This window comes from Fringilla coelebs (assembly GCF_963513975.1).
Source record: "Fringilla coelebs genome assembly, chromosome: 2".
Classification (NCBI taxonomy): Eukaryota; Metazoa; Chordata; class Aves; order Passeriformes; family Fringillidae; genus Fringilla; species Fringilla coelebs.
Window position 1 is genome coordinate 51,921,530 of NC_140029.1, and position 21,677 is coordinate 51,943,206.

At 35.1% G+C, this 21,677-nt stretch overlaps 1 protein-coding gene across 4 annotated transcripts in view; it reads left to right on the forward strand.

Moving 5' to 3' along the window:
- DACH1 (dachshund family transcription factor 1) overlaps positions 1-20,794 on the forward strand; it is a 352,238-nt gene extending 331,444 nt beyond the window's left edge. For all 4 annotated transcript variants that reach the window (XM_084201185.1, XM_084201184.1, XM_084201182.1 and 1 more), the window contains one exon: positions 18,031-20,794. In XM_084201185.1, the coding sequence (XP_084057311.1) occupies positions 18,031-18,068 (38 nt within the window). In that variant the 3' untranslated portion in view covers positions 18,069-20,794. The remainder of the gene's footprint in view (positions 1-18,030) is intronic.
- The last annotated feature ends 883 nt before the right edge of the window (positions 20,795-21,677 follow it).

Sequence of the window (21,677 nt, forward strand, 5' to 3'; positions counted from 1 at the left end):
AATATTTGTTTATATAGAAATCATGGACACAGACACATTTTATAAAAGTTTCAAAAAATCACCTGACTAGCAACAGGATTAATGGCCAAGGAAGAAGGCACTTCCCAAAATTTTGCAAGAATTGTGTTTATTCATCCACATATTTGACACATTCTTAGCAAATTAGGAACATGGACATACTATATCCGTATTGTTAAGCAATAGGTAGTTGTAGGAAGGTTTCACAGATTTTAACTTTTTATCAGTATGCCCCTAAGGCCTTAGGATTTTTATAATGAATTATTACAGTGTGATTTCTAGACATTTTATTGGGTAATTTTGCTAAACCTCTGTGGTAGTTGCACTTAGTTTTGTTAGTTTGTTAGTTAGTTTTCTCTCCTTGTATTTAAGGAGAAAAATCTCTATTTTTGTCAGATGCTAGAGATTTTCCACCTAACTGAAATAAGAAATAAATGATATCAAGTCATTGCACTTTAATATCTGATTCTAGATAAAAGGTGTGTAGACAGCAAAACTTTCAGAGGGAGGTGCCTTCAGTTGGAACTTGGCATACCTGCAGGGGAGGGAGAAGTTAATATTTTAAAGAGGCCACATAGTCTTCCGTTACCTTTAATCCTGTGACAAGCTAAGAAATACAGAGTGTAAGTGAGCAGATGTTCTTAACAGCCTTCTAGCAGCCTGCTTTTGTAAAGAGTGCCAGCTAGTGATTTTCACTGCTTGTGGAAAACCGGCTTAGTGTTGGGGTAAGTGTTAAGGAGAGCAAGTGAAAATCCCCCTCTATGTACCTTGTAAAATGAGTGCGTGTATATTCATGTTATGGAAAAAGAAAATTATGTTACTGGATTTGGAGAGGATATCATAACTCCTTTGCTAGAGCAATCTTTTTACTAAAGGAGCTTAAGCTGCAGAAAAACCACATTATACCTTGGGTATTGCATTAATAAAATGTTATTTAAATGAAAGATATTGAAATAAAAGTTTCAATTTAGGAACTTGAGTGTATTGTTGTGAAAAGCCTAGTCAGTTATGTTTATAGCTTCATTTTTTCACAGGAAGAAGTGTAGGGATTCCTCATGCTTTATGCAAGTACAGTAGGTTTTAGATAACAGGATCAGGTCCACAATTTGCCTTTCTTAAAACCTACAATAAAAAATAAAAATAAATACCACCACCACACAAACTACAAAGGTGAAAAAATGCTGTATGTTGCATTTTCCTACCTCCTGTGGCTAGGGACAGAATGCAGACATGCCACAATAATGTTTTTTATTTCTACTGTTCAAACCATATTAATGAGAACATCATTTTGGAGAACTAATTATTTCTATTTGTCTTGTGTCACACTTTCTAATTCCCCTATATTAGCACAGCCAAAGCAAATTAATTGCTTTTCCAGCAGTTGAACCTTGTCCAAGAATGAGCTCACATTCCCTTCCAGTTCTGCAGTTTCTAGGAGTGCATTGTGTCAAAAATTTCTCTTGATACTAAACATAGCCCAGAGAATATCTTTGCAGATTTCTGTTGCTGCTCACTTGATGAAATTTATAAGTTTAAGTGACCCACTAGGAAAGATAAAGTTCTTAGCTGCAAGATTATACATCAAAACAGTTAAAGTGAAATTAAAATTAAATGAATGAATCTCACTGAAGCAAAAAAAGCAGTAATTAATGGTTCCCTTAATTGTCTTCATAAAATATTTGCATGGGTCTAATTTGCATAATTTGCATGTATTAATTAATCTTTCAAAGGAATTTTGTGCTGAGAGAAGCCAAAAAATCTCTTTGTTTTATTTAACATCTAATGAAATATTTATCTTCGTTAATGAACTTCTCATCTTCATTAAAATAAAAATTGCACAAGTTTGTATGTTTTAAATGTTTTTATAATTGAAGTATACAAAAAAAAAATCTCTTCAGACCTACAGTATCTGAAAAACAAACACATTATTTCACATTCTGTGTCATTTTGACTACAGCAACATTAAAATTTGGAGAAACCCTATTCCCTCCACCAAAAGTTTTCAAGGGTTTCAAAATTATTTCAATTTCTGTTCTTAATTGATGATAATTTTTGGGTTTTAATATTTTATAAACAGGGATGACAAAGTAAAAATTTTTGTATTTTTTATTATTGTCAACCTGTGATACTTCAGAGATTTTATAGAACAGATATAATGCACAGAAAAAGAAACTAACATCATAGGTTGGCGTTTAAAATACTGCAGGAGTTTGTACATGATATGGGGTTAGTTTATACTCTGCAAGACTAACAGCTGAGGAGAAAAGAAAACAGTTTGTGAATTACTACCTGGCATCTAATGATTGAACTTGGAGTAAGCCTGATGAATTTAAGTTACAAAGGATGGTCCTCACTGCTGTGGTCAGCAACTTTGAGACAGTATCCAAAATAGCCAGACATGCAGAATGAGAATATGCAGTGAGGAAAAAAAAAAAAATCAGTATTGAAGTTTTGTGCAAAATCTGAATATAGAACTGCAAGGAGATTAGATAAATTTAAGAGCTATTTCTGAAAAATAAAACAGGCACAAAAGGACAATGATTGGGTATTTTGGGAAAAAGCTGAAGGCTGTTACTTAAAATGAGGACCACCTAAAATCCCAAAGTAATCTATCAGCTATTTAATATTGCTAGAAATTGAGTCTGTGGACAAAGAAGACAAAGTATAGTTAAAATAGTGTCTATACAGAATGTTAAAACTGTGCATAGTAAGACAGGTGAAAAGGAGTTTCATTCACTTCAAGGATGAGTACAACATTATTGGATTAATGAAAATATACTTGAAATAAGGAAATTATTGGGGGCTTATAATTTCCAAGGAATTATATTTGCACAGTGAAACAGCATAATGGTATTTTTACTCATTTTCAATACGCCTGCATTTGCTTAAATCCTTGAACAAGTTTATAAACACATTAATGTGTTTGCATTCATTTTAGACATGCAATACCTGAGAAAGCCAGGCCTGCAGAGACCAAAAAGTAGGAGCTCTTTAAGAGTGCTTTAGAATTTAATAAACAGGATGTTTAAGCTATCAAGATGGTATACAGAGTCATATATTCTTTACTACATTATCCTATAATTTTTTCAACTGATAAGATATAGTGGGACTTTGCTGATACCATAATGGCAGTATAGATATTGCTCTGTGTTCTGAAGGTGTGGAATAGCTGCTGAGGCAATGTAATTATCTATAAAATACCCAAACAGTATCAGTGGGAGGGATGTGTTCCACTTCACACATTTGTGGGGTAGATGTCTTTATCTGAGCTATTTGGCTGGACTCCTGTTAAAGTCAATGAAGAGGAATAGACACATCTCTCCCTTTGAAGAAAATGAGTCACAACTTCCAAGTTTCTTCATTGATTATAAAGGGAGTCTGCTAAACCAGCTCAAATGCAGCTACGTTCAGTGCAGGTGTCTGAAGTTAATGTGATGAATTTCATGTGTTGTGTATTTTCCTTTTTGCTTGCCTCAGAATTCCAGCATCAGTTGTGACAGTAATCACACTAGAACAGCTGCATTTCAGTCACTTCTTGTAACTACTGCTGTTAGAAATGGGTAATTTTGCATCAGTTCTGGAAAAATATCCAAGCTTGACAATTCCTTTTCTGTTTCATGTAACTCCGAACAGTTTTGAAAGTTGCATAAAGCATGACTCTTAAATGTAGAAAAGAGAATTTGAATTCTGCATTATATGAAAGCTTTGCAGCATTTGTTTCATTTGGATGCTACCACACAAGGCACAAGGCATGAAACAAGAGTCGGAAAAGCATTCTGAAAACTCTGAAATAAGAACAAAAGCAGCCATAAATTGAAAGATAGAAAAAGAGATAGATGAGGTACCAAGAAAAGGAGGTAGATGGAAATATCACAGAACTCTAGAAGGAAAAATAGTATCACATTACTCATACAGTTTCATTATATTACTGTAACTTTATTACTATATCATTACTGATTAGTAATGGACTAAATTAATGTTTTGTCTTTTAAATGTAGCTATGCTTGCAAACAAGATATGGGCTGGAATTAACTTGATGTAGCATAGAAGTCTTCAGAGTAGTCATCTACATCTGTGCTTATCACCTTTGACCCTCACTGGATATAGAGATTTCTGTATCTGTATAGAAATATCTATAGTAGAGTTCATCCCATTATAAATAATAATTAGAGTACCCTAGTATAGACTGCTACAAACAAATTTAGTAAGCTCAGTCATATTCCTGAAAATTAAAAGGTGAATTCAGTTTCTGGAGGTGGGAAAGTAATTTCTTCAGTGGTTGTTGTTGTTTGTAGTGTATGGAGTTTTTTTCCCATAGAATAAATCCATTTTATAGCAAAGGTTGTAATTATACTCTAAGACTGTCTAATTGCAAAGAATTGATGTAGCATTTGACACAGTCACAAGAAGTATGTGCTAAGGAGTCACTGTTTTGCCCATTTTACATTTTTCAGCTAGGAATTGAGTGGGTAATATCGATTTCAGAATTAAAATGGTACAATTTGTTGGTGTAGCTTATATACTTTACGTCTGATGTTTTGCTCTTGCATGGCAAAGGAATACCTCATTTGGCATGCTTCAGGGCATTTTTAACCAATGCCTTAAGCTGAAACCAAGTTTTTATGCATGAAGAAAGAAATAATATCTACTGATATCTTGATGGCAGCACCGATGCTTTGGTGTCACACAAGGGTGTTGTGAAACTTAATTAATATTTGTAAAGTATTCTGGATCTTGGATGAAAGGCACAGTAGAAGTTCAGTTATGTGATTAACTTCTGCTTTTATATTTTCTTTGGTGATGGATCAGAGTCCTAGGCATTAAAAAGTGGCAAAGAGAGGGGATACAGCAATTTACAACTATTATCAGCTATTTATAGTTAGTTTCAAATTTTGTAGAGGGAAATAGCTGGAGAAATATTTTATGGAATTTAGCAAACTAATACTTGATAGCTGAAATTTTGTGTAAATGTACCTTACCTGAATCATCATATGAGAAAAAATGTAATAGACTGACTTATCTTAAGTATTCTACATTAGATCAGAAATGGTATATTGCTGAGAGACAGCATTTTGGTGTATTACAGGATTGTCTTTCCTTTATGATCCAAGATAACTGAGGGGTCAGAAATCCCGTTAAGGAGAATGAAAGTTCAACATTCACCTAAAATATTCAAGAGGCAAAAAAGCAGTTGGACTTAAAATGTAAATAAAACTGTACTGTTATATTTTATCAGGCAGGCAGCCCTTTGTGCAGTGTTAAGAGTTAAGACGGCAATCATCTTCCTAAAATATCACTCCAACTTAATTGCTCTATTTCATCAGTTGAAGAAAAAGGAAAAAAGATAATCTTGCCATCAAGAAAGCTATATTAACTTTAACTAGCTGAGGGTCTGATGATTTAATTTAAAAGTGGCCTAATATTTTAGGTTTTGTCCTTTCCGTCTTTGGCAATAATATTAAAAAAGAGGTATTTTTGTGTCCTTGAGAAATAGGAAATATTTATAATAATTTGAGATAAACAAAATTTTAATATGTCTGTAATACTCATATAAATTTCATATTGGAAACCAGAAAAGCAAGCAATTGCTATGTTAAATGTACTGTAATTCTAAAAATAGTGTTTTCTCACAGTGCTTATTTTTTATATTGATATGATTAAGAATAAAACAAAACAATTTCACCTTTGTGTAATTTAAGAATTTGGCTTTCTCATGGATTTGATGTGGATTTTGACCCATCTCTATTAGTATCTCAAGTACCTATGAAATTAAAAAAAAAAAATCAGCTAAGAAAAGGAAGTTTAAAGGAAGTGAAACTAAAATTAACACGTTTGGAAGGACTACTTAGCCAGCATCATGTTCTATCAAAGCTAAAATTTGCTGTCAGCATATATCTAAAATAAGTATTCTTCCAGCGAACTGCCAGCTGGCTTGTAAAGAGGAAAATATATTCTATAAAATAGACTGCTAGCTTTAAAAAGAAATATTTTCCTTTTGCTCATTGTAGGGTTCCGTAACACCTGAAGGACATCCTGGGAGACAGCAGCATATATAATGATAATGTGATGTCATTTTGTTTTTCCTAGTTGAGAAACACAAAGTGTGTACCAGTAATGGTAAAAACATTTTTTCTATTATATTCTTGTCAGCCTTATTTTTTATAAGTGATGCAGCCTCTAATAGCTTAGGAAAAGCAGCAATAGTATAATAGTGTGTTTTGTCATGGATGTTAGAAAGGATGGATCACAATGTGCTACAGCTGGCCTTGGAAACAAAGTGTTATGAAAGCAGGACCAAAAAATTTACAGTGCTGCTTTATGTGCATGAAATTAGAATATGGATTGTTGAAAATATACAATGCTGTATTAGATAATTTAAGTTTTGTCTTGTTTATTTTGTCTATGTGTTGATTCTGCAGATTTTGCCTGTGACAAAGTGTTGGTGCAACCATTGCATTAAAAGACATGTATTTTTCATGATATTGTTTCATACTGCAATATGCTGGCTACAACTCCTTTCAAGTAATCAAGCTATATTGAATACAAACATAAAATAAAAAGCAGCAATAATTTGCTTTCATTTTTAGCTTTATACTCTGACTCAAAGATATACACTCAGCCAATGGAGAGAGAACAGTATCTTTGCACATTGCTGAACTGGACATAAAATACTGTGGCTGGATCAGACTCCTTGGCTTCACTGGAAATACTGGAAGCATCATAAAAGTAGTACACTGACTGGAGGATCAGTTCCATTTTTACCCTTGCCATCAAATTTGTTATGACAATCACAGTCACTTTCACTGCAGTAACTCTGCCATCCAATGTAATCTGGTTCCCAATTCTAAAATATTGAACGGCTCAAATTGTGTTTGTATTAAAACATACAAATATTTTTTTATTCCAGTTCCAAATGGACAATAGTTCCAGAGCTTTATCTTATCCTCATTTTATAAGGTTTCCCTCTAGGTTTTTTCATATTCTTGCAAAACCAATCACTTAGTTTTTCCAGCTAAAATTAACTTTATAACCAAATGTATTTTACCAGGTCAGATATTCAGTAAATATATTCAGGATATACTCACTTTTTGCCTCTTTTTCTACTTACGTAGCATAGCATTACGGATAGTACTAGATAGGCTTTGAAATCTGCATTTTCAGGCTCTCATATCACAAATATATTCATAAAAATCATTTAACTACATCCATCATCCTGGAAGACCACTCAGAGCTGAGTTCCTGCAAAAGAGTTGTTTTTTGTCTCTTATTATTATTTAATGTATATACAGGAATGATCAGTTGCGCTTCTCTGATAAGCAAATCAATTAATTTTATGTGCATATTGTGGACTGCAATGCTTGTCTTATACTAGTAGCCTGTTCTGAAATTATTCCAGTCTAAGTTCACCTTTAGCATGGGTAACCAGCATCTTAAATGCTGTTCCTGGGAATGTCCTGCAAGTGACTTGTACAATGCCAATAGTGTGTTGCTGTTGACAAGAAACACTGTAAGTGGAAAGCTGGGAGAAATGGGGGAGAGGGAGAGAGATGGGGGAGAGGGAGGGAGATGGGTGGGGAAGAGTAAAAGCAACCAGGAAGTAACATTTTTAATTTTCTCTGTCTTGAGAAAATCACACTTTGAAGCAAGAAAATTTTACACTTCAAATATTTTGCACAGCTCATTGCTTCTGGCTGCAAGGTAGTCACTTGATCCCAAAGTCGTTGGTTAAGACTGCTCTGTGGTTTAATTTAGCCATTCTCTTTTCTCTTGCTTACTTTTTGATGATGAACCATGGTGTTAAGTTCTCTCTGGGAAAGCATGCTGCTTCCATATGGTGTGGGATTTCTGTAGTGGGGTGCATCCAGGACACAGTCTGTCATGACATGCTGTTTTTTCTGAGGAGTCTTTACTGGCAAAGACACAGAGTGGTGCCAAATTCAAACCACCTGGCCCTAAGGCTAATTGAGTTTTTCCTGGGAGGGTAGAATAATCATTTTGAAGTACCTCTCTGAAATTATGTTACCACTGAGAGGGAATGGGGAAGATTGGCTTGTCACTGCAGTACTTAAATGCATCTATGAAGATGTATTCAAGATGGAAGTTTACAATTACTTAGGAGAACTAGTTTGAACTCTGAATTGAAAAGCAACCGGTATACCAGGGCTAGCATTAGCAGTTGCCACAGAAGCAGAGTTCCCTCATAATAGAAAATTATGGTAGTTTTCATTTTGGAAAAGAAAAAAGCCTTTTGTTTAAGTATTGCTTCATGGCTAACTACTGGCTTAGACCCCATTTACGTGTTTCAGCTTGAAGTCTTCCTCAGAATGAACATGAGCTGATTTTATTTTCAGTTGTGTAGTTATGCTGCTCATGCTAAGCCCTGGGAACTTCATTAAGACCTGTGTCTATTTCTGTGTGGTGGAAGGATTATGTGTGACTTCAGTTCATAGCTGATTTCCTAGGGCATGACTTCTGGTTTGGTTTCTGTTGTCATGACTCTTTTTCTGGAGCTGAATGGCACTGCTTGGTGCCATAAACTTACTTTCATACAAAATACCTAAGAGCAGCAAGGTTATGTTACATATGTTTTGACATCCCATGCATCCTTAATAGATTTTCCATAAGCTTGCTGCTGTGCAATCTGTCTATTTTACAGCCTCATTCCTTCCTGTTCTGCACGTGGCTATTTCTTCACGTTTAGCGTTGGGCGGTTACTCATAGTAGACAAAGGAGAGCAGGGCTGGTTGTGTATTAAAGTGGGGTGCTAATGTGATACTGATATTAAGAAAGGATTCCACATATTCCAGAATTATGTATGCAGACTAATATAGCTTTCTTTGAGTGGCCTCTATTTTCCAGTAGACTTTGGAGCAGTTTAAATGGCTTCTCTGTTACATACTCTTGCATTTATTGTGGTGTTTAATCTGAAAACAACAAAACACTAGTCTGCCCTTTAGTTACTTGGGCAACATGAAATTCAAATTACTTGCTTAGAAAAGATGTGGCTGGGAGAAAAGGGTGAGGTAGGTTTGTGATTCTGTGAACCAGAAGAGGTGCTCTGCATAGGAGTAGGTATTAGATCTAAGTCTTGTCTCGTGTTCTAAAAAGTAATGGAGGCAAAGCTCTAGAAAAGGTAATACTATAGAAAAACTCATCTTCATAAATTATTTGTATCTGCTGAAAGAAATTAACATCAGACTGTCTGTTGATGGAGAGTACTGACCATGGCCGTAACTATTCCTAGCAAAATTATCATGACCCATGTTACTTTTTCAGAATTGTATAAAAGATCTTTCTTTTTCATATTTTATTACAGGATCTATAGTTGTATACACCTGTATCCTGACTACTGTGTCAGCTTCTAGCTGAGTGATGGAAAGGATTTGTGTGCATTTCTGTTTGCATGTAGATAGAGGGTAGTTTTAAAGAAATACCCACTGACATGTACTTTTGCATAGATACTTTCTGCAATTCAGCAAAACTGCTGAAAGCTCCAACAAACACTGATCTCCTGTATTTTGTTCCAATTTAATTTTATGACCACTTTTTCTCTCCAGAAAAGGAAAGTAATTACTTTTTAAGTCTGTTCGAAGCTTAACTGTATGATTGATACCTTGTATGTAAGATTACTTTAATGATGATATTTAGTATTAAAAAGTGATGATTTGAGCAAGACACTGAAAAAGGAGGCAAAATGGAGAGAAGTAAAAGGAGACTGATCAAACTAAAAGAATGAATAGTAAATTCTGTTTCCATCTGGACTTAACAGAAAAAAACCCAAACTCAAAGAAAGGCAGGAAGTGCCAGGCAGAAGCTACGTTCCAATATTCAATTCTTTTTAAATTTTATGCAATCAGATCCAAGGTTGCTTGCTGATACTAAAAAAATATTTAAAGTCATTTATGTTACTGGAAATACAGTAACAAATAAAGCACACCTTTTTGTAGAACTTTAAACTTGTTTGTGCAGGACAGATCGTTCAGCACCAAAATTATCCACACTGTGATACAAACAGCACTGAACACAATGAGCTGTGGAAGCTCACAAGCTGATAGTATTTAGCTGTGACTTCATCCTTTAATAGCTTTTCCACATGATTCTTCAGTTGAGAGGGTTTTGTTCTGTTTTGTGTCTGTTGTTGTTGTTTATCATTACTAATTTTTTTTTTTACTAACATGAAGTGACACAGTACAATGCCTTAGTGACTCAGGTTCAGTTCTTGTAAGTAATCAGTTATGTTGCCTTTTTTTGGATATGGCTTCTTCTGTTAATACAAATAGAACAAGGGTTGCTAAGTTTGTGAAGCAACAAGAAAAGGCAGTGTGGTTTTTAAAAAAAAAAAAAATTTCTTTCAAACAATTTCTCACCTAACTACTTCAGTTTTTTCAGTCCTCAAAATGGCCAGCTTTATGCATAGTATATGATCTTTAAATAGTAGAAGGTGACATACTCAGGTACTCCCCTGCTTTGTTAGTTTACTAAAGACCAGATTGCTGACCTTTAGCTTACTCCCACAGATACATGGGAGTAATGGAAATAAATATTAATGATTAAAACACATGGTAAAATCCCTGAGAGAAGATAGTTCAATATTTGAAAATAACTGTGAAAAAAGGTATTTAGATGCTCTTTTTTACACATCCGTGGTTTAGTTTTATGTCTTAAATTAGAATTAAAATCTCCTACATATAAATTGATGTTTTAAAAAGAAGCACATGGACATCTCAGTTTCCTGAATATTTGCACCGAGTATTAACACAAATATATTTGTACATGAATGTTAAGTAGAGAAATGAAAGGTGTATGATTAATAACAATATGCAAATTTGAAACTAATTTATTGGTGTTACACAAAGGGCAAACTGGGATAGTGTTTGGCCAAATATGTTTACATACTTCATATTTGCATGCGTTTAATGAACATGCAGTGTGAAATCACCCATCTTTTCATAAAAACTGGATGGGCACTTTTTTTAAAGAACAAATTGCTTGAATTTCAAAGCCTCAATGTTTGAGCCAGCTTTTCTGCATCTCCTGTACTCTGCTATGGAAGATGGCAGTGGATCCATCCACATTCCCCAATACATTATCTACTTGTGCTGCCAGTAACAATGTCAGCCCAGTATGTATCCCTCTGTCCCTCCTTTTCAGTATTGAGTTGTAAAACCTCAAAGTTCTAATCAACTGTAGAGAGCAGGAGGAATTATTTCCCCTTATAATGTACTGTTTTGCAGTTTAATCGGAATACTATGGAAAGTTATGTTCAGTTGATTCCATGACTGAATTTTACCAATGATGGGCTTTTTATCTCACACTCTGCAAACTGAAAAAGACTGAAGTTCATCGTAAATTATTTTCCCATTATTAAAAAGTTAGACTCCCATTTTATCTTCTATCTTTGGTGGAAAATAAATCCTCTTGTGTCTCAATTTGGAATTAAATATATAAAGAGTATACAATCATTGTTTCCTTTAAGTCTTTTTAAAGAAGAACAACTTGACTAAGATCCCTTCCATCTGCCACAATATGCTTGCTTTTATTTTGACTTCCCACTGCTGTCTTATCAAATACCACATGAATCATTACCATTTGTTTGCCATCCCTTTCTTTTTGTTTTGTTTCTCTTCCTCCAAATGATTAAAACATCAGCTTGAATGAATGGTTAGAAGTACACTGTGATTCACATTTGCCCCATCTTATTAAAACAAATAAACCAACCAGTTATATAATTTTAACGTGCTTGAGCTATGGCATGCAGATGCTTTTATCAGCTCTGGGCTGAAGAGGTTGTGTGCATTCAGGCATGCACGTACAACTGTTCTTTGAAAGGGACAAACCTCATTAAGATTACAGGTGCCTGGAAATAACTTCTGAGAAAATAGCTACCATTTTCAATAAAGCTACTTCCTAACAGGAAATGCAATTTATTATGTTACTTAGCACAAATGAGCAGCTTTGCTTTGATTTAGATATGAGTAGCCCCATTTAAGGTCACAAATATTTTATTTCTTTTATGCTAAGTTAGCAGTTTTTTAATGGTTGGAGGGTCTGGCAACAGTATACTCAATTCCAGTATGAAGCATCTGCTGCCTTTAGGAGCACATGGGCTAGTCCTGGGGATTTTGTGTTGCAACATGTGATTTTAGAAGAGGACCCTAAGCTTAGATCAGCTCAGTCACCAGCCATAGAGATGGGGTTCAAGTGGATTTTTATGAGTGAAGAACCTATTCTTTCCATTAAATGCATATGCATATATAGTTTTTTTGTTGCTGTTTTGGGGGGTTTTTTTTGTTATTTGTGCTAATATTGTCCTTAGAGGATACAGCTAACACTGCTATTATCTTCCTAAGCACAAGAAAAGAGACTGAGAAACCATCAGTACATGAAATCTCTGTTACCTAAAATGAAAAGGAAAAGAAACAGAGATTTGAAAGTGAGAATCAAAAAATGGGAAAAAAACCCAAAAAACACAAACAAAAAACACAGAAAATTTCAGAGCCATATTTGGGAATAAAATTCCTGTCTTCACAACAAGAGACATCAACCTCTGTTCTTTGAAAGTATATAGAGATGAATAGATACACTATTCAAATACACTCAAGACCCATTTTGAGTGAAAATTGGCTTCTGTCACTGGCCTGCACCAGTGATATTTGACAAAAATATGTTAACCCAAGTTAGGACTTCTAGCAACTGAAAACTGTGGCTACTTTGATGTAAGGGTTCTTGGATCATGGGCTGGGATTTACTATTCCACAGCTTACCAGTTAAAATTAAAAAAAAAAAAGGGGTAAAAAATTTATTCAAACCTTGACATCCCAACTTTCTAAAGCTCACACTGAGCTTTTGGACCGCCAATATCTTGTAATTTGTTTCTGAGCAACCTGGTCTAGTGAAAGGAAACCTTACCCATGACAGGAGAGTGGTCCTTGGTGATCTTTAAGGTCTCTTCCAACCCAAACCATTCTGTGATTCTGTGATTTTCCTTCTCAAAAAGTATTTTGTCCTTTTCTTCTTAATCTGAACTCTGGGGGTTTCTTTCTTATCAGCTCTCTGTGTCAAGCTGCTGTATCTTTCTGTCTGTTTGGTCACTTGGTTGGTTGTTTTCAACTCCTAACTATAGAAAACACTATCCTTTTCCTGAGGAGAATTTACCTCAGTAGGTTTTTGTAAGATAATGAGTGACTGAACTCAGATGTGACAGTACACTTTGGACATTGATTTACAGATTTTCATAAATTAAACACTGCTGTATTGTATTCATGATGATCACTGTTACTGCATTTATTTTTAAAGCAACTCCGTGAATATGATTTTTTGGATGGCAAACAACCCCACTGGGACTTGTACTCAGTGGCAGAAATGCCCACATTACCATCTAATGGACAACTTATTTAGTTTGCAGGTGAAGACAAAACCTAGCATTTCATTGTACATTTTTACGAGTTTAGAAGGTTGCATATTAATATGAGTGGGTTTGTGTTTTTCCCTCTGAAAATACCAGGCCCATAGAGATACTTACTGCAAGCTGCCCACAGAACACTAAAGTGAATCATTACCCAGATGACATCTCTGTGGGAATGCATTTCGAGACATATGATTTGTTTCAGCATTGCAAACTTTTATGTCAGTTCCATTTGTTTGTTTTTTATAACATTTGTGACCTTTTAACTATTTGGGCATGTTCATCCAAAAGCCTCAAAATGAATCTTAATTAAAAAGAGTTGATCTAAAAAAATACTCCCTCACTCTGGGTAGAATTTCTGTCATATCAATCCACAGACAAAAACAAATGATGTTTAGGAGTAGTGGCATTTTCAGTTTGAGTTACTAGCATGAGCTTGTGTGATCTTGCTGAACACTGCCATTTGCAAAAGAGCAATTAAAACAGATGACAATCTGCTAATCACACACAGTTCTATTTAGAAATTTAGCAGTATTTCCCCAGTTTGTGTTTTTGCTTGACTTCCTTAGAGTAAAAGTAAGTTTTATGTACTTAGATTGTATATAACAGTGTGTAAATTTGGGAAAAACTTCACCACAGATCAACAATTTTCAGTAGGCTAAAAGTATAGCCCAGTGTTGTAAACATCCTAAGTGTGTGTGTCTCTCTGTGTATGTGTAGTATATGTTTGTATGCATATGTTTGTGTGGCTAAAATATTGCATATTTGTTTTGCATAAAATTGTTTTTATGCTGAGAGAAAAATTCTGCATTTGTTAAAGGAAGAAAGTAATGCAACAGGCCTACGTAGCTGATAAATTAAAGCTGACTGGGAGGCAGAAGGCACAGGCATGCTCAGGATTTGGGATTTAGAAGTAATGGCATTTTCACATTGGCTTACAAAGGAATAACTGCTCGAGTTGCTGATCACTTTCATGATTTGTAGGTTTTGTCTATGTTTTTAACCTTGAAATCATTAAAGGCCTATCAGTGGCTTGTATTCAGATAGGAGCTCTGGCTACACCTAGAGGCAAAGTGATTCTGGTGGCTTTGACAGCAGCACTGAGAAGTTCCTATCATTTGGAAAGAACCTCAGAACATTAAGAATAGGGAGATAAATGGATAGGAGCAAGGAAGTAGGAGTCACCAATGAAAAGAGACAGCAGACAAAAATAGAGGTTGCATTTGGTCACCCCTTTGTGATGCAAGGTCATTGTTCCTCTGCAGATCTCTGAGTTTTTCATAACAGAGTTTGAAGTATTTGAATTTTTGAAGTGCACTGCTATTCACCTGTTGCTCGTTCTTTATGAGTGGCTACATTAACTTCTCAGGCACAGTGTTTCTGCCTCTTCCCTGTAGAGCCTGTTACAGTTCCCAACCACCCTCTGGGTGAAGAACCTTTTCCTGATATCCAATCTAAGCCTCCCCTGACTTGGCTTTATGCTATTTACTCAAATCTGGTCACTGGTCATGAGAGTGAAGAGATCAGCTTCTACCCCTCCACTTTCCCATGTGAAGAAATCGAAGACTGTGACAAGGTCTCCCCTCAGTCTCCTCCAGGCTGAATAGACCAAATGACCTCAGCTGCTCCTCATACAGCTTCCCCTCCAGACCCTTCACCATCTCCATTGCCCTCCTTTGGATGCTCTAATAGTTTAATGTCTTTTCACATTGTGGCACCCCAAACTGCCCCCAGCACTCAAGGTGAGGCTGCCCCAGTGCAGAGCAGAGCAGGACAATCCCCTCCCTTGCCTGGCTGGTGGTGCTGTGTCTGATGCACCCCAGGGTTGGCTCTCCTGGCTTCCAGGGCACTGCTGACTCATGTTCAACATGCCCTTGACCAGGACCGTGGGTCCCTTTCCGTGGCACTGCTTTCCAGCCTACCTTTCTCTGGTCTATGCATACCACCAGGATTTCTCCATCCCAGGTGCTGAATCCAGCACTTGCCCTTGTTAAACTTCATGTGGCTTGACTGCTCACCTCTCTCAGTTGTCAAGGTCTCTCTGCCCTCGAGAGGGTCAACAAGTCCTCCCAATTTAGCGTCATTGGCAAACTTAGTATTCCCTCAAGTTCTGTGGCCAAGCTGTAAATGAAGATGTTGAAGAGAACTTATATAGATAAACAAGTATCCTCTTACTTTGTAAGGAAGGTGCTTTGTAGAGCTGCCCTTTTGTATTCTTATTCATTTTCTGTGGATACAGAATACAGGATCTGATAGTGTCATCTTTTAAAAGTGAAAAACCTCCTATTGATTTCACTGCCAGGTTGGATCCTTAAGCAGTGTAAAATAGAGCTGACTCTTGAAATTGTACTGCTGTTCATCTTTTGTTGGCTGCTACAAGAATTCTGCTTCCTGCAGCTGTATTTTTAATTGAGAATTAGTTTTAATACATATTTTATTTTAAAAGGTAAATGGAGACCTAGCATAATAAAATAAGTTAGCGACTGCAGGTTATCAGAATGTTAAGGTGTGGGAATTATACATAGCACTCATTAGCAAGTGTACATTCAGGATAGCTAAAGTGCTGGTATATATGCAGAGTAATACTCCTACAGAGGTATCTAGACAGCTTTAGTGCTGTAAATGTTTATTGTGTTTATCCAGTATGTTTGGGAGAACTATATGGAAATGTAGCCAGTAGTAGCAGTAGCTAACCTGTACTTAATGCTGTTTTTCTTTGCATATGGTTTTCCAGGCCTTCAGTTTTACTGAGCTCCATTTCAGGGGCTCCTTCTTTCTCTCCTGAATTCCCATAAGCATTTTGGTTGGTTTTCATGCATCAAATAATAATATAAAAGTCTTTAAGTTAAGGCCTTACTCAATTCCTTTTTATTTCTCTTCAGTGCAAAAAAAGACTATAAAGAGCAAAGAGAATGGAAATGGTTCTGAGAGGAAGCACTTTTATGTAGTGGGAAAGTTATCAGGTACTCTAAAAAAAAAAAAGAAAAAAAAAGCTAGGAATATAAAAAAGTAGGGAAAGGGGGTAGAAAAATGTAAGAAAAATGTAAAGATGCAAAAGAAAGTAGCAAAAGGGCATATACCCCAGAAGCTCACAAAAGAAAACTAATGGTGGAAAAGGAAAAATGGAGGGACATAAGATAAGAATCACTGCAGCAGAGTAATTCTATAGCTTCCCACTTTCCCCAGCAGTTCTGATGGAACTGGAAAGGGGTATGCAGACGGTTTGGCAGCTGTAGTGTGTATTTTTGTCTGGTTTCAGGTTAACTTTTCTTTCTCTCAGCAATTGTATGTTCATGGAGGTGATGCCACATCTTTCAAAGATAACCAAACATTTCAAAAATTTCAGCATTCATTTGTACAGGTTTAGCTCACTCAATTGCTTCACTGTATATCTAATTTTTACTGTATATCTAATAAAAAGTTCTATAGATTGATTTGGAATAAAAATGTTAGAATAAGAGAATCAAAACAGAAACAAAACCTTCTGAAATCTTAGAAATATTTGCTGGATCTACTTATAGTTTACATGAACTTATTTAAATCTAAGAGCTGAGATACAGCTTGTAGTTGCAAATGCTTATATTCTAAAATATATGTCGTGTTTAGTAATTATGCACTGGGGAGACTTGATTGCTTCATAATGTGCTTTATTCACATGGGGCCAGAAAAGCTAAGGTCAGAAAGCTAAGAAACTTTTCTGCCTGTTTTCTGTTTTTGTTTTTGTTTTTTTTTTAATAATCATTATGTTGCTATCAAAATAGGTGTATATAAGGTGTTCAAGTCCCAAGTGAAGAAAAAAATTGCTTTGTACTTAAAAATTAGGTGAAAATATGTAGTACCTGTATGTTCTCTTCAAATTCTTCTAGATCAACTGTTACTGGGTAGGTTAGCTTAGTGCTTCTCATATTCCCTCACATATCTCACTTAAATATATGCTCCTCACTTGGGTGGAAAAAATGTTGTGAGAAACGTGCTTACATCTTTAACATAGTAATTGTTCAGTTAATCTCATTTATGGGGGGAAGGAGGCTATACTTCACTGCTACTGTTTAAATATCCTATACTGGGTTCTATATAAATAGCTACAAATGTGCACAATGGTTACATTACATGGTATATTTAACAACACAGCTAAATCAGAAAGTGTGAGCTATGCCTTTAGTGATGGGAGTACTAACGATTGCATGCAAGAAGATTTTTTTGCTCTGCAACCATGAAGGAAATAATTGCTGTTCAGCACTATTCATTTACGTTTGCATATCAGTAAAAACACATGCACAGAGGCTCCACCTACATTCCTAGTGGCCTAGCACTGATATGGGGCCAGCATACATTAAAGCTTCAGAAGTTGTTACATTTTTCACAACTTGCAAAGTGCATGTGATTTTCAACAGAGTTTATTTGACCACTGACAGATGAAATTGACAAGGTGACATTCAGGTTTTATGATTTTCTTTTCTTTTGGACAAAAAGTACCATAGGGGACATTTTACAGATTTGTTGCATGACTACTTCTGCTGAGGTTTTAAATCTTGTGGGGTTTTTCCTCTATTTGATTCATTGAAGATATAAATGTATAAAGCAAATGTTTCTCTTTCATATTTTAGATGGAAGACTTTATTTGAAAACTACTGTCATGTATTGAATTTTTCCTGCTGAAAATACGTGTGCTACGGTAAAGAACGTTGCAGTAAGACATTGGCTCATAAGGAGTTCTGTGGAAACAAAACGTTTTCAAACCAACTTCCTCAACTTCATTTATCAATGTTCTTCAAAAATGTAAAGAATTCTGCAAGAGTGTCCTCCTTTGGTTATCTCCTGTGGCTCAACCTGGAGATCTAGAGAATGTTTGTAAATGTACAGTAGCACTGTTCTCACAGCGAAAATCTGCATCTCTGCGCCGGACTATTGTATCCAAAATTACAGGCGGTCAGAACAAGGCTGAGTATTCCCTTTTTCAAGGAATGCAGACTTTCTCCTCTGATGATGATTCTATATTTGAGCACATCCAATGATCCTTCCAGTGGTGTCCAAGTACACTTACAGACTGTTATACCATACCGAAACCAGCAAGACAGCTCAGAAATGAACTTGTAGAGGGCATAAGAGGATTCTTATTTAAAAAAAAAAGGAAAAAAAAAAGGTAAAAGAAGAAAAAATTGATACATTCAGTTTTCAAACAATTATCGTGGGTTTTTCTTCTAAAGACAGTTTTTCCACATGCTTTCCGAGAGACCAACACATATATGTTAGACTACATTAAGTGAAATGGAATTTTGTGTAAGTGAAAAGAAATGCTGAATGTAAACAAACTGTTTTACCATTCACAAAGTCTCTTTTCCTAAAATAAAATAAAAAAAAAATAAAAAGAATAATAATTTCTCATTGTAAACTGTCAGGGGTTTATGAAATAAAAGACTTTGCTTCTTATCAAAATGTTGGTCACATGTACAGTATATAACACAAATCACACAAGGAAGGTATTATGTATGCAGTAGAAATCTAGAGTTTAGGAAATGAAACTTTTAGATAATATTGTTTTGTCACCCTGTTGGTCAGAAAGACACCTTTCTAGTTTTAACGCATGCAGGCATGTAAATATTTGTCCTGGAGTCACAGTATTACTGAATGAGATCTTAAGCATCTGGTAACAAGTCAGAATTCTGTATCAGCCACTTTTATTTGTATATTGAGCCCTGGTTAGTGCCCTGACTAGTGCACTTCTAAGAATGGACTGTGGCTGAGCAGCAAGTCAAAATGCCAGAAATATTTTTATATGTTAATGTCATATTACGTCAATGTTGCTAAAAAAAGAAAACCTAACAAACACTTGATGTATCAGTCCAATTCCACGTAGAACTGAGTGATACAGTTGAAGTCTATTGTCCCTCCCACCTTGTCTTAGGGATGGATGGTTATGTGTTACTTTCACTGTCTTTATGAAAGCTACAATATGTGTTTTCACCTTTGTGCTGATAACTGGAAGTAAGCTGCAAAACACTGCTTATTACATTACTAAAAATTATGTTCTTTGCTTTGCATACTTTTGGGTTACCCCTTTAAAGACTGATTTTGTGAATCAGTGCTATTACTGTAAGTTTTGTGATTATTCTTTCTTCATCTAATGTTTTATGCATAAAAAATATTATTTATTACATGGAAACATATCAAAACCTTAAATGTCTAAGATGCCTAACTTAAAGCAAATATTTCTTTAAAAGTAGTTCTGATTGGATATTAATATTATTTTGTCCAAAAAGAAAAAATCTAATATTTTGTAAACTCTAGCACTGAGCTTCTATAGTTTGTAGGTCTTCCTCGCAATACTGGTACACATTTATTTTGTGCAGTTCATATTTACTCCACCATGATCCTTTTTTAACAATAGAAAGATGTATATACAATTTCACATCACAGTAATTTTTTTAAAGAAATATTGAGCAATATTTTTCATTAAATATTGTTGTCTAATACTTTGTAGTGATGTTATTTTCTAACCATGATTCCTTCATGATTGTCATAGTTGCTTAAACCCACATGGGATTCTGTACTCCAGTTTTTTCATATGCAGTCTTTAAAGGGTTAACAGCTGTAAAGTTAGATGGACTTGTGGCAAGCTTTTGAATCATTCATATCTGAAAGAGAATTAAAAGCCTACAACTGAAATACGTACTAGCATTTACCATTGCTCTGCTCCTTGCATAGAGTCACCTGTAAGTAGGTTTAGTAGTTTTACAGTATATTCTTTCAAGACCTTTGGGAATGCCTCAGTGTTTGGCTTGGTACATAAACAGAAGTGTTAAGGATTAAAGGGGAACCAATTTATGAGCTGGATGTTTAGAAAGAATCTTGCTAAAAACAGTGTAAATATTACAGACCATGAGATGTTACCGTAAGTTGAAGTTTTTTGCCCCTCTTTAGTTTTACAGGTTTTGGGTTGGTATTTTGGTTTTGGGTTTTGATTTGGTTTTTTTTTTTTTGCATAGATTATGAAGAAAAGTTGTCCTCATGTTATTGTTTATATGCTTTTGTAATCTTAAAGATATTAATGTCTAGTTGTTCTATATTATAACCATATTTGCGCTCTATGCAAGCCCTTGGAACAGAACATACTCATCTTCATGTAGGACCTATGAAAATTGTCTATTTTTATCTATATATTTAAAGTTTTCTAAAAATGAAAAAAGGTTATTACGAATTTTGTTGTACAAAATCTGTACAAAAATCTGTTTTTACATCATAATGCAAGAATTGGAAATTTTTCTATGGTAGCCTAGTTATTTGAGCCTGGTTTCAATGTGAGAACCACGTTTACTGTTATTGTATTTAATTTTCTTTTCTTTTCAACAATCTGCTAATAAAACTGTCTGAAATCTCCCTGCGACTTTATTTACAGTTCATCTTTATTAAATTTTCTGAAATGTATAACATCAGAGGAATATTTACTTTCTAATGGGAGGCATCTAAAAACAACATAAGTCAGCTCTTTGTAATGTGAGGCAAACAATGCTGAATGATTTTATTTAACATGCAACTGCTTCTATCTCTAATATGAATTACTGTGGTGAAAAACATCATAAAAGCACACTCTGTGGTTATTGTTTAACAAGCATATTTTCCATTTTTTTTTCTTGCCAGCTAAGCAAACTGCCCCCATCTACATGATTTATTTATGTACATTTCTCAGTTTATGAAGCTGTTATTTGTACCTTTTTCCTTTATATTGTGATATTCCCATGATTCTTATTCCACAAAGCTTTGTGCTGAACAATGTAAAGTGGACACATTGATGGAACAAAACAATATTATTCCTCTAACTACAAAAACGCTGGGGTAATCCTGTTAGTTTTGTCTCAAACCTCCTTCACTTGATAAAATGTGTTTAGAAACACATTTTTTTAACAGACCTCAAGTGTTTAAACATTTAAACAGGCATTGGCATAGCGTATCTTTAGGTGGCATTGTGACAAAAAAAAAAAAGGGTGCTTTTTTCCAAGGTCAAGATTGTTATTTAAGAGCAAATTTGGAACTACATTGGTTTTGCTTAGAGAAAATTCAAAAGTCAGAGAGGTATGACTGATTTTGAATAATGTACCTCATTGTCCTGCCTTGCCTGGCCTTGTCTTGCCTTCTCTTCCCATCCTTTCTCTTCCCTTCCTTTCCAAACCATACCTACATGGACACTTCTGCTTCCATTAGGGGCAGACCTGGCTGGGACAGCAGAAGAGATTAGCTTTCTTGGATAAGCCCATTC